At 38.3% G+C, this 14,456-nt stretch overlaps 1 protein-coding gene across 3 annotated transcripts in view; it reads left to right on the forward strand.

The window, feature by feature from the left end:
• Positions 1–14,456, forward strand: part of LOC120861163 (FYVE, RhoGEF and PH domain-containing protein 4) — a 151,967-nt gene that overhangs the window by 104,711 nt on the left and 32,800 nt on the right. For all 3 annotated transcript variants that reach the window (XM_040236810.1, XM_040236811.1, XM_040236809.1), the window contains exons 5-7: positions 2,880–2,969; positions 5,494–5,639; positions 6,022–6,178. In XM_040236810.1, the coding sequence (XP_040092744.1) occupies positions 2,880–2,969; positions 5,494–5,639; positions 6,022–6,178 (393 nt within the window). The remainder of the gene's footprint in view (positions 1–2,879; positions 2,970–5,493; positions 5,640–6,021; positions 6,179–14,456) is intronic.

Consider the following 14,456-nt stretch of genomic DNA (forward strand, 5'->3'; position numbering starts at 1 on the left):
GAAAAGAGAGCCCTGAATGGTGTCGCTGACTCTCAAGAGTCTTCTCCAACACTACAGTTCAAAAGCATCAATTCTTCAGCTTTCTTTATAGTGCAGCTGTCACATCCGTACGTGACTACTGGGAAAACCTTAGCTTTGACTAGATGGACCTTTGTTGGCAAAGTAATGTCTGCTTTTTAATATGTTGTCATAGCTTTTCTTCCAAGGAGCAAATGTCTTTTAATTTAATGGTTGCAGTCACCATCTTCAGTGATTTTGGAGTCCAAGAAAATAAAGTCTGTCTCTGTTTCCATTGTTTCCCCATCTATTTGCCATGAATTGATGGGACGGGATGCCATGATCTTAGTTTTTTTAATGCTGAGTTCTACACTTGATCTTAGCCAAAAGGCCAAGAAGCAATGAATGTTGAGTTCTAAACCAGCTTTTTCACTCTCCTGTTTCACTTTCATCAAGAGACTCTTTAGTTCCTCTTCACTTTCTGCCATAAGGGTGGTGTCATCTGCATATCTGAAGTTATTGATATTTCTCCTGGCAATCGTGATTCAAGCTTGTGCTTCATCCAGCCTGGCATTTCTCATGATGTACTCTGCATATAATTTAAGTAAGCAGGATGACAGTTTACAGCCTTGACATACTCCTTTCGCAGTTTGAAACCAGTCCGTTGTTCCATGTCCAGTTCTAACTGTTGCTTTTATTGACCTGCATACAGATTTCTCAGGAAGCAGGTCAGGTGGTCTGATATTCCCATTTTTTAAAAGAATTTTCCACAGTGTGTTATGATCCACACAGTCAAAGGTTTTGGCATAGTCAATAAAGCAGAAGTAGATGTTTTTCTCAACCTCCTTAAGTAGTAAGGAAGTTTATTGGCTTCATTTCGGTGGTTATGAGATGACTGCTCTTTACCACTTAAGCCTGCACGTGCCCTCATCTACATGGAGCAGCAAACAGATCTCTTTTTTCTTTGTTTCTTGCGTAAGGGTAGGGAGCCTTCTCTTCCAATGCTGCCATTGCATATTGTCTCGTGTCACATTGGCTCTTAAACCAATTGCTGTACCGTTGACAGCGACACCATTCAGGGCTCTCTTTTCATCTGTGGATAAGGTCAGTTTCTGCAAAGGAAAGATTACATAGTACTGGGATAGACACACCAACCAAATCTGGATACCATTAAGAGATAAGGCGAAGGGAGGGATGCCAGGCAGGCAGGCAACAATGCTAGTACTTTACTCTGAATTTATTAAGTTAAACCAAAATCTTGACTAATTGTGGAATTTGATTGCTATATAGTTCTTATTTCAGTGTTTCTGAGACCACAAATTATTTAAACAGCATTATGTTACTTTATCCTAAAGACTCACATAAAAATACTTCAATTCAGTGGTAATGTAAGAAACAGCATGATAACTTTCCACATTAGAATATACATTGCATATAAAGTATAGAGTAGATGTCATATATATTTAATGCCATGAAATATTTATACAACTTCATGGCATTTTATACAGAGTTCAAAATGTAGCCTTTACACAAATTAGACACTGGCTTAAAGTATACTTTGGTCTGCTTTGGTACTAAAGTTTTTACTAAACTCATTATATTCATACTCTCCTAGAATGAAAAGAGTATTTCAGAAAAGTAACTAGGTAGAAACAACTCTGAATGGTACACAGAGCCTAGATTTTATCCTGTTAGTGAGAAGAGGACTATTGGAGACTTTTTTTTCCTTTCCTATTAGAATTAGAATTAGATGAGCAGAGCAGAGTTTTAGAAAGATTCCTTATACAATAGTATTCAAGGTGGGTTAGAGCCACCAAAATAATGGAATCAGATAATTGGACAACTGTTGATTGGCCTGGGCTTGAGATAAGGTATGAGCAAACAGGGTACTAGTAATGAGAACTTAAAAGATGATGCTAAAGACAGAATATTATGAATAAGAGTTGGTGGCTGACTGGATTTCGTGATAGGGAACTAAGCTTAAAGTAATTTAAGTCAGCTAACTAGAAAGGGATAGAACCACTGCTGGGTTGGTAAGGTCCAAGGATGGTGGTAGAATGGAGATTTTACAGAAAAGGTAGTTTTGGTCTTAGATTCACAACATGTCAAAGCAATAATAAATGTCCAGCAATATTTAGGCATGTGCAACTGCTGTTTATCATTCATTCAGTGATATTTTATTGAATGCCAGTGTTTTATTGAAGTATTATAGTAGACAAAAGAGGTGGATCAGTTAACAAGGGGAAAATATTCCTGTCCTCATGGCACTAGTAAGGTTATACAAAGATATTTAATAGTTAAGTATATGTAAACTAAGGAAATAATAAAGTCTGGATTTAATTGAAAATAATATAGGTAGAGGGGAGATGGGTGGGAGCATAGATGAAAGAAGATTAACAATGAGTTGATGTTGGATCTTGATGTTAGACACATGGGAATTTGCTTTACTGTTTTCTCTAGTTTTATATAAGATTGAAATTTTCTGTAATTAAAAATTTTAAGCTAAAAAGTTCTGTGCATAGAGCTAATAGAGTGATATGAGCATGTGCAAAGAGTAGCCTGAGAGAGGTAGAGGACAAATGAGGAAAGTGTAGTATCTGGGAAATAAAAAAAATAAAAGATGTTTCAGGGAAAAGATGGATGATACTGTTAATTGATGCAGAGATCAGAGAAGTTATAACCTAAAAAAGTTGTCATAGGTTAAATCTAGCAGATTGCTAATGTCTAGTTTTGTTCATTTCTGGTAGGATGTTCCTTGATGCCTTAAAGAAATTGAATATGTGAGAAGCTTAAGAAAACTTTTGATGAAACCATTTGATAATGTTTATTACTTTACATCCAAGCTTTCTTTCCTAATATGTGAATATCTATTCTATTTTTAGGAGACTGATGAACAAAAACTTCACAAAATAGCCAATGAACTTTTGCTTACAGAAAGAGCTTATGTCAGCCGACTTGATCTCTTAGATCAGGTAATATTTTCTCTTTCAGAATTATTTCATTTTTGTCATTATACATCACTTTAACTTAGTAATTAAAGTGTTTTAGAAACTGCAAGAAGGGCTTGCCTGTTTCTGGCTACTTCCTCAAGGAAATCACTAACATTTTCAACTTTGTCAGTGAATTAATTAGGTATAAAGGTTTCATAATTCATAGAAAACAGATTGAAAGACTCTCTTATTGGTCACAAAATGTCTTTATTTGTGTCTTTCAATCTAAACACTACTCTTGTTTCTTGACCCTTTATTGTAATCCTAAAGGCCGTGTTACTAAATAGGAGATTCTGATGCTGGCATGAATACATCACTGATTCTTGTCTCACTTGCTATTCAGCCATCGAGAGTGATTGGAATTGCCTATAGTGATTGGGCCAGATGGAAATTTGAAATTTCACTTGTTCAGCCTTGCACGAAAAGTTAAAAACAGTGCCTGGTGTTAATAGTTGTTGACTATGTGAATAACATTTTGTACTTTTATCATGGTAGAGGCTTGTAAATCATCTCAAGTATACATTTGCAAGGAAGGTTTTAAAATGCATCATTAAGAATAACTGTTCAACACAATGGCCTCTTAATCCCGTTAAACTGATAAAAGATCAAGAGAATTGGTAGACTGCTGATACAGACTCCTCTTATTAGAAGAGAAAGTGATTATTACGTTTGAGTGTTACAAGAAGGCTTGTCCCACTATGGCAATTGGAAAATGGAACTTTGTGGAAGCAGGTCACACTGGGCATGCCTCCTCATCAGGAGTCCCTGGACTAACCTACGTTGCCTGTTAGGGTGAGCCAGAAGCAGCCTGATTAAGACTTGTATTCTCCAAAGTAATGAGTTTTTGACTCAAATACTTACTTTTCGCAGAATTTCACCATAACTCAATCAATTTATGTTGATGTCTACCTTTGGAATAATGTCCGTTCTCATGGAGACTACAGACCTGAAACTTTTAGATATTCTTGTAGTGGAAATGAGCTTTTTCCTTTTATCAGGTTGCACTTTTTTTTCTTTCTTTTTTCTAGCCATATTATCTTGTTAGTGATGTTGGCTGACCTTTTAGAATTTAGAGTCTTAATTACTAAAATATCCTATTGGAGTCTCTAAGGACATAATTTTGTATTCTTTTTGCCTCCCAAGAAAATGCAATAGAGGGGAATTTAGAAAATAAACAACCATCTGGACATTATGAAAGAACAGACTTCCTTCTGCCTACATTTAACAGAATGGCAATTAAGAGGTATAGTAGCCCTACTGGAGTAGAGCTAAGACTGCAAAACTATTTTTACTGTCTTTAAAATACCTGTTATTATGTACAAGAGAAGATTTTTTTATCCTCATTTCTGAGTTTTAAGTTACTATACATTATTACTTAGTAAAGGAGGAAAACATCTGAGAACCAAAATACTTTTTTATTCATACATTGACTGCCTTTTTATTAAGTGCCTGTTGTGCTATGAGAACTAATTCACAATGTTCTCTGTCCCTAAGGAGTGTACTGTTTAAATAGGGAAGATGAGATTTATGCAATAAATTATAATAAAGGGCAACATGTAATAATACATAAAAGTCATTCAAAATATAAAGAGGAGTGGAAATAGAATTATTGTGCATATATATCATTGTCCATATCTCTTAACTCTGCCTATGGATAGGAAGGGTAAATCCTATTGAAATCATTTTTCTCAGATTCGAACTTTAACCCATGTTCCAGGACTCGAGCCTGGTCAAAATCCTGCTTAGGACTCTAACCTACAAGCCTGGGACTTGGCATTCAGCCAAACCCCACAGTAATGAAGTTCAGGTCCTTGATGTCTCATCACAGAAAGAATTCAGTGAGAGACAAAGTGATACGTAAAAAATGGGTTTATTCAGAGAGAAACACACTCCACAGACAGAGTGTGGGCCATCACAGAAGACGAGTGCAATGGCCCCAAATGCGGCACAATCAGTTTTTATGTGCTGGGTAATTTCATATTTGGGGAAAGGGGTGGAAATTTCCAGGAATTGGGCCACCACCCAATTTTGGTCTTTTGATAGTGCCTTGGAACTGTCATGGCGCCTCTGAGTGTGTCATTTAGCTTGCTGATTAAGGATCAAAGTCTAGTTGAAGTTGGCTTGTCTGTCATCTTGGACCCATTTGATTCTAATTGGTTTATGCTGTGTTCTTGGGCTATGTCATTCTTTCAGGAGTTTTTCCCGGCCCCTTTCCCTCCTGTTTCACCATTAGCCTCAATTGGAAATTTCTCTGAATAGAAAATATTAATATCCTGTAGATAGAGGCACAGCCTAGATTAGAATTCGTTTCCTAATTCTAATTCCTGGTTTTTCTCTATCAAAGCATAGACTCATTCCTACATTTCAAAGGTGATTGATTTCTTGAATCATTAACTTTTACATTTATTCAACAAAAAGTTATTAAGAGCCCACTGTGTGCCTCAGCACAATGCTAGATGGTTAACCAATAAATTTGAAGTAATATTTGCTTTATTCTCTTATTCAGGTATTTTATTGCAAACTATTGGAAGAAGCAAATCGAGGTTCATTTTCAGCAGAGCTGGTGAATAAAATCTTTTCTAATATTTCATCAATAAATGCCTTCCATAGTAAATTCCTATTGCCAGAGCTGGAGAAAAGAATGCAAGAATGGTAAGAGGAGTAGATAACAAATAATATATCGAAGGCACCATTTATGCAAAATTTTTATGTTAAAGATCGCTGAAAGACCTTGTTGTACATTTTTTGGCTTTAGTTGAAAACATTTTATCTCTTCTTTCCAAGCTATAGTTTGATTAGTGGAAACAAGATATTAGGGATTATCTGGAACGTCAGGATTCCATAGTATCCCTCTTTACAGTGTCATTCCTACCTCTCTTTTAAAAAGTGCTTTTTCATTCTGTCAGTTTCACAGCAAAGTGGATCTGATAAAAGCACAGAATGTGTGTATAAAAAATCATTACTTCATTTGGAGTCCTCTTCATTCATTCATTCTATAAGAAATCTTAATAACTTGCTTCTATGTTTCATACAGGGAAACTACCCCTAGAATTGGTGACATCCTTCAGAAATTAGCACCATTCCTTAAGATGTATGGAGAATATGTGAAGGGATTCGATAACGCAATGGAATTGGTTAAAAACATGACAGAGCGTATTCCCCAGTTCAAATCAGTAGTTGAAGAAATTCAGGTAACTAGAACTCTTTTGTTCAAGGCAATAAATTAATTTTTCTGTACAAATCATAAGGTTTTCTAGATCTAAATTTTAGATTGAGACTCCTAGCCAAATTCCATTCTACTATAAATTATGCAAAAATCATCTCTGGAGAGTTAAAATATTTATTGAGCACATGCTATATACTGAACAGTAAATTCTCCATTTATTTTTAAGTCAAGGAGAGTCTGGCTTTATCAGGGTCCACATAAATTTCCAAAGTAAGTTTCCATCCAGCTCTGTGTGTCTCTTGCTTGCTTTCAGAGGTTGAAATGTTGGAATGAATATAAAGAATGCTATAAACCATGACATTTTGGAAACATAGTTACAGTTGACCCTTGGACAACACAGGGGTTAGGATCGCTGATCCCCCACTGTTTGAAAATCCCAGGATAGTTTTATGGCCACCCCTTCATATCCATGGTTATGCATCCATGGATTCAACCAACCATGGATTAAGTAGTACTGTAGTACATATTTACTGGGAGAAAAAAAAACAACAACAATGTGTGTATAAGTGGACCTGCACAGTACAAACCCATATGCAAGGATCAGCTATATTCTGTTGTTTCTTGGGGGTGGGGGAATTGGTCATTTCATATATGTGGCTTAAAATTTCATCATACCTGGATAATACATTTTAATAATGAAAAAAGCAAGAGAGTTCCAGAAAAACATCTATTTCTGCTTTATTGACTATGCCAAAGCCTTTGACTGTATGGATCACAATAAACTGGAAAATTCTGAAAGAGAAGAGAATACCAGACCACCTGACCTACCTCCTGAGAAACCTGTATGCAGGTCAGGAAGCAACAGTTAGAACTGGACATGGAACAACAGACTAGTTCCAAATAGGAAAAGGAGTATGTCAAGGCTGTATATTGTCACCCTGCTTATTTAACTTATATGCAGAGTACATCCTGAGAAACGCTGGGCTGGAAGAAGCACAAGCTGGAATCAAGATTGCCAGGAGAAATATCAATAACCTCAGATATGCAGATGACACCACCCTTATGGCAGAAAGTGAAGAAGAACTAAAAAGCCTCTTGATGAAAGTGAAAGAGGAGAGTGAAAAAGCTGGCTTAAAGCTCAACATTCAGAAAACTAAGATCATGGCATCGGGTCCCATCACCTCATGGCAAATAGATGGGGAAACAGTGGAAACAGTGGCTGACTATATTTTGGGGCTCCAAAATCACTGCAGATGGTGATTGCAGCCATGAAATTAAAAGATGCTTACTCCTTGGAAGGAAAGTTATGACCCACCTAGACAGCATATTAAAAAGCAGAGACATTGGTCCAAAGGTCCATCTAGTCAAGGCTATGGTTTTTCCAGTGGTCATGTGTAGATGTGAGAGTTGGACTATAAAGAAAGCTGAGCGCCAAAGAATTGATGCTTTTGAACTGTGGTGTTGGAGAAGACTCTTGAGAGTCCCTTGGACTGCAAAGACATCCAACCGGTCCATCCTAAAGGAGATCAGTCCTGGGTATTCATTTTAAGGACTGATACTGAAGCTGAAACTCCAATACTTTCACCACCTGATGCAAAGAGCTGACTCATTTGAAAAGACCCTGATGCTGGGAAAGATTGAGGACAGGAGGAGAAGGGGACGACAGAGAATGAGATGGTTGGATGGCATCACCAACTCAATGGACATGGGTTTGGTTGATTCTCTAGTCAAGACTGTTGATAATTTCTTTGCTTAAGTTTAAATATTGAAAAGTTTAAATAATGATATTAATATCAATATTAAATATTGATTTCTTAGATCACCTAAGATTATTTGAGTGGGTATTCTTGACTGCCTTCTTTTGTTTTACATGGATATTTTTTACCTGTGGTTAAAACCCATTAATACAGTGATATGATTATGATATGTTTTGTATACTGTTATGTCTTAAAGAAGTTAGACTATTAAAAGTATCTATATACAAATCAATGTGATATACAATATCAAGAAAAGGAAAGATGGAAACCACATGATAATCTCAATAGATGCAGAAAAAGCATTTGATAAAATGCAACATCCATTATTGATACAAACTCTTACCAAAATGGGTATTGAGGGAACATGAAGTGAAAGTGAAAGTCACTCGGGCATGTCCGACTCTTTGCAACCCAGTGAACTATATAGTCCATGGGATTCTCCAGGCCAGTATACTGGAGTGGGTAGCCTCTCCCTTCTCCAGGGGATCTTCTTAACCCAGGGATCGAACCCAGGTCTCTCTCATTGCAGGTGAATTCTTTACCAGCTGAGCCACAAGGGAAGCCCAGGAATATGGGAGTGGGTAGCCTATCCCTTCTCCAGCAAATCTTCCCAGCCCAGGAATCAAACCAGCATCTCCTGCATTGTAGGCAGATTCTTTACCAACTGAGCTATCAGGGAAGCCCTTTGAGGGAACATATCTCAACATAAAAGTTATTTATGACAAACCCCAACCTAGCATAATACTTAACAGGGAAAAGCTTGAAAACCTTCCTGCTAAAGTCTGGAACAAGATAGTGATGCCCACTCTCAGCACTTCTCTTCAACATAATAATTGAAGTCTTAGCCACAGCAATCATAGAAGAAAAAGAAAAGTTATCCAAATTGGAAGTGAAGAGGTAAAATTATCATTGTGAGCATATGACATGATACTATATATAGAAAACGCTAAAGACTCCACACAGAACTACTAGGATTGATAAATTCAGCAACATAGCAGGATACAAGATTAACATGCAAAAATCTGTTCCACTTCTTTACACTAACAATGAAATATCAGAATCAGTTCACTTCAGTTCAGTTGCTCAATCGTGTCTGCCTCTTTGCAACTGCTTGGACTGTAGCACACCAGGCTTCCCTGTCCATCACCAACTCCGGGAGCTTACTCAAACTCATGTCCATTGAGTCGGTGACTCATCCAACCATATCATCCTCTGTCGTCCCCTCCTCCTCCTGCCTTCAGTCTTTCCCAGCATCACGGTCTTTTCCAGTGAGTCAGTTCTTCCCATCAAGTGGACAAAGTATTGGAGTTTCAGCTTCAGCATAAGTCCTACCAATGAATATTCAGGACTGATTTCCTTTAGGATGGACTGGTTGGATCTCCTTCCTGTCCAAGGGATTCAAGAGTCTTCTCCAACACCACTGTTCAAAAGCGTAAATTCTTCAGCGCTCTGCTTTCTTTATAGTCCAGGTCTTACATCCATACATGACTGCTGGAAAAACCATAGCTTTGACTAGAGAGACTTTGTTGGCAAAGTAATAACTCTGCTTTTTAATATGCTGTCTAGGTTGGTCATAACTTTTCTCCCAAGGAGTAAGCAGCTTTTAATTTCATGGGTGTAGTCATCATCTGCAGTGATTTTGGAGCCCCCAAAAATAAAGTCTGTCACTGTTTAACCATCTATTTGCCCTGAAGCGATGGGACCAGATGCCATGATCTTAGTTTTCTGAATGTTGAGTTTTAAGCCAACTTTTTCACTCTCTTCTTTCACTTTCATCAAGAGGCTCTTTAGTTCTTCTTCACTTTCGGCCATAAGGGTGGTGTCATCTGCATATCTGAGATGACTGATATTTCTCCTGGCAGTCTTGATTCTAGTTTGTGCTTCATCCAGCCCAACATTTCTCATGATGTTCTCTGCATATAAGATAAATAAGCCGGGTGACAATATACAGCCTTGACGTACTCCTTTCCGAACTTGGAACCAATCGTTGTTCCATGTCCAGTTCTAACTGTTGCTTTCCTGACCTACATACTAATTTCTCAAGAGGCAGGTGAGGTGGTCGGATATTTCATCTCTGTCACAATTTTCCACAGTTTATTGTAATCCACACAGTCAAAGGCTTTGCCGTAGGCAATAAAGCAGAAATAGATGTTTTTTTGAAACTCTCTTGCTTTTTTTTTTTTTGATCCAGTGGTTGTTGGCAATTTGATCTCTGATTCCTCTGCCTTTTCTAAATCCAGCTTGAACATCTGAAAATTCATGGTTCACGTACTGTTGAGGCCTGGCTTGGAGAATTTTGAGCATTACTTTACTAGCATGTGAGATGAGTGCAACTGTGTGCTAGATTAAGCATTCTTTGACATTTCCTTTCTTTGGGATTGGCATGAAAACTGACCTTTTCCAGTCCTGTGGCCACTGCTGAGTTTTCCAAATTTACTGGCATATTGAGTGCTGCACTTTCAGAGCATCATCTTTTAGGATTTGAAATAACTCAACTGTAATTCCATCACCTCCACTAGCTTTGTTCATAGTTTTGCTTCCTAAGGCCCACTTGACTGCTCATTCCAGGGTGCCTGGCTCTAGGTGAGTGAACATACCATCATGATTATCTGGGTCATGCAGATTTTTTTGGTACAGTTCTTCTGTGTATTCTTGCCGCCTCTTCTTAATATTTTCTGTTTGTCTTAGGTCCATACCATTTCTGTCCTTTATTGTGCCCATCTTTGTAGGAAATTTTCCTTTGGTAGCTCTAATTTTCTTAAAGAGATCTCTAGTCTTTCCCATTCTATTGTTTTCCTCTATTTCTTTGCACTGATCATGGAGGAAGCCTTTCTTATCTCTCCTTGCTATTCTTTGGAACTCTGCATTCAAATGGGTATATCTTTCCTTTTCTCCTTTGTCTTTCACGTGTTTTCTTTTTTCAGCCATCCGTAAGGCCTCCTCAACAACCATTTGGCTTTTTTGCATTTCTGTTTCTTGGGGTGGTCTCGATTCCTCTCTCCTGTACAGTGTCACAAAGCTCTGTCCATAGTTCTCCAGGTACTGTCTATCAGACCTAATCCCTTGAATCTATTTCTCACTTCCACTGTATAATCGTAGGAATTTGATTTAGGTTATACCTGAATGGTCTAATGGTTTTCTCTACTTGCTTCAATTTAAGTCTGAATTTGGAAATAAGGTGTTAATGATCTGAGCCCTAGTCAGCTCCCCGTCTTGTTTTTGCTGACTGTATAGCGCTTCTCCATCTTTGGCTGCAAGGAATATAATCAGTCTGATTTCGGTGTTGGCCGTCTGGTGATGTCCATGTGTAGAATCATCTCTTGTGTTGTTGGAAGAGGGTGTTTCCTATGATGAGTGCGCTCTCTTGGCAGAACTCTATGAGCCTTTGCCCTGCTTCATTCTGTACTCCAAGGCCAAATTTGCCTGTTACTCCAGGTATCTCCTGATTCCCTACTTTTGCTTTCCAGTCCCCTATAATGAAAAGGACATCTTTTTTTGGTGTTACTTCTAGAAGGTCTTGTAGGTCTTCATAGAACTGTTGAACTTCAGCTTCTTTGGCATTAGTGGTCAGGGCATAGACTTGGATTACTGTAATATTGAATGGTTGGTCTTGAAGACGAACAGAGATCATTCTGTCATTTTTGAGATTGCATCCAAGTACTGCATTTCATACTCTTTTGTTGATTATGAGGGCTACTTCATTTCTTCTAAGGGATTTTTGCCCACAGTAGTAGATATAATGGTCATCTGAGTTAAATTCACCCATTCCAGTCCATTTTAGTTTGCTGATTCCTAAAATATCGATGTTCACTCTTGCCATCTTGCTGATTCGTAAAATGTCAACGTTCACTCTTGCCATCTCCTGTTTGATCACTTCCAATTTACCTTGATTCATGGACCTACATTCTATGTTCCTATGCAATATTGCTCTTTACAGCATCAGCCTTTGCTTCTATCACCAGTCACATCCACAGCTGGGTGGTGTTTTTGCTTTGGCTCCATCCCTTCATTCTTTCTGGAGTTATTTCTCCTACTGATCTCCAGTAGCATACTGGGCACCTACCGACCTGGGGATTTCATCTTTCAGTGTCCTGTCTTTTTGCCTTTTCATACTGTTCACTGACAATATTGCTGGGTGTATGCTTTGTTCATCACTCTAAATCAGATGAGCCCTCTTTATTTTCTGCAGAGAAACTGCCAGTCCTCACAGCCTGTCCCACCCTGGGAAAATCTTCCCATTGACTGAGCTGATGGAAGAATAGGTGCAGTCTCAGACCAAAAGCCTCAGGTCAGAGCTTCCCTGGTGGCTCAGACAGAAGAGTCTGCCTGCAGTGTGGGAGACCCCGGTTTGATTCCTGGGTTGGTAAGATGTTCTGGAGAAAGAAATGGCAACCCACTCCAGTATTCTTGCCTGAAAAAATCCCATGGGTGAAAGAGCCTGGAGTTCTACAGTCCATGAGGTTGCAAACAGTTGGACACGACTGAGCTACTAACACACACAGGCCAGAAGACCACAGATTCTTACTCTTCTTTCCCAAAGTTCAGCAGTTTAAAAAAATAAATAAATAAAATTTTTAGATTGTTACGTGCTTTTGGTCAATTTCCAAAGTACTAAAATGATTGTTGTTGTTGTTAAGTTTTATCCAGCTTTAAAGTTGCTTTTTAAAGTGGTGATTTTTGCCAGCATCATTATTACTCAGTCGTAGCCAAAAGTCCTGCCCTTGCCCTTCACTCCTTTTCTTAAATGTCTCTTTTCTCTTATGATTAAGCAGTCATCTATCTCTGAACACTGGTTCTTTCTTTGATTCTTTCACTAACTCCTTTTGCTAATATTGAAATGTGGGCAGAATATAAGGTATTTTGCCCTGCATAATCTTTCTCTACACTCTCTCAGTGATGTCATAGCTTCTCAAGCCTTTAACCATAATGTCATACAGATGCTTACAGGGTCAGTTCAGTTCAGTCGCTCAGTTGTGTCTGACCCTTTGCAACCCGATGGACTGCAGCATGCCAGGCTTCCCTCTCCATCACCAACTCCCAGAGCTTGCTCAAACTCATGTCCACCAAGTCGGTAATGCCATCCAACTGTCTCATCCTCTGTCATCCCCTTTTCTTCCTGCCTTCAATCTTCCCCAGCATCAGGGTCTTTTCCAGTGAGTCAGTTCTTCCCATCAGATGGCCACAGTATTGGAGTTTCAGCTTCAGCATCAGTCCTTCCAATGAATATTCCAGGTTGATTTCCTTTAGGATTGACTGGTTGGATCTCCTTGCATTCCAAGGAACTCTCAAGACTCTTCTCCAGCATCACAGGTCAAAAGCATCAATTCTTTGGTGCTCAGCTTTCCTTATAGTCGAACTCTCACATCCATACATGACTACTGGAGAAACCATAGCTTTGAGTAGATGAATGGACCTTTGTCGGAAAAGTGATGTCTCAGCTTTCTAATATTCTGTCTAGGTTAGTCATAGCTTTTCTTCTAAGGAGCAAACATCTTTTCATTTCATGATTGCAGTCACCATCTGCAGAGATTTTGGAGCTCAAAGAAGATAAAGTCTATCACTGTTTCCGCTGTTTCCCCATCCGTTTGCCATGAAGTGATGGGACCAGATGCCATGATCTTCATTTTTTGAATTTTGAATTTTAAGCCAGCCTTTTCACTGTCTTTTCACTTTAATCGAGAGTCTTTTACTTCCTCCTTGCTTTCTGCCATGAAGGTGGTGTTATCTGCATATCTGAGGTGATTGATATTTCCCCCGGAAATCTTGATTCCAATTTGTGCTTCATCCAGCCCAACATTTTGCATAATGTACTCTGCATATAAGTCACTATCTGCTTATAGGGTCGTTATTTCTAATTTAGTCCTTCATGCCTATACTCTAGTTACAAAATTCTGAGTGCTGGCTTCACAATTCTGTATGAGCATCTTGTCATCAATGCACAGTCAACATGTTCAGTTCCCGTCTGTAGCTTTCAAACATTTTTTCCATATAACATTTATACTTTGTGATGTTTGTGATTATGTAATTGGATTTATTACACAACACCAATATTCTTTTATTCACCAGAATTTGATCACGTGGCTTTATCTTTGATTTATCATTTTTCCTCATTCTGTGTGTGTTTTTTATACAGTATATTCAAGGGACTTAACATGGAGCTTGTTGCATATAAATGCTCAATATGGTGAGGGTGATAATGATTATTATTGTTTCATTAAGTATTAAAACTCTGAATCAGCAATATCTGTCTTCTCCATATTATAAGGAAAGGATGGAGTTGTGAAAGGAGTGGTAGTTTGAGAATCAGCTAAGCTAGTTTAGATTCTAGTCTGCTACTTATAGTCACTTGACCTTAGAAAGCTCCCCTAACTTTTCTGGACCAGTTTCTTCATGTAAAATTTGGGGATCAGTAATATTTTCCTGGAGATATATGTGTGTATGCATATGTGTGTGTCTGTCCCCTAGGCTTGCTGGACAAAGTCAAATGGGATAACTAAACTTATAATATTTGTAAATTACAGGTTATTAAGGGGAGCCGTTCACCCT

Source organism: Oryx dammah, unplaced genomic scaffold (assembly GCF_014754425.2).
Source record: "Oryx dammah isolate SB20612 unplaced genomic scaffold, SCBI_Odam_1.1 HiC_scaffold_11229, whole genome shotgun sequence".
In the NCBI taxonomy this organism is placed as follows: domain Eukaryota; kingdom Metazoa; phylum Chordata; class Mammalia; order Artiodactyla; family Bovidae; genus Oryx; species Oryx dammah.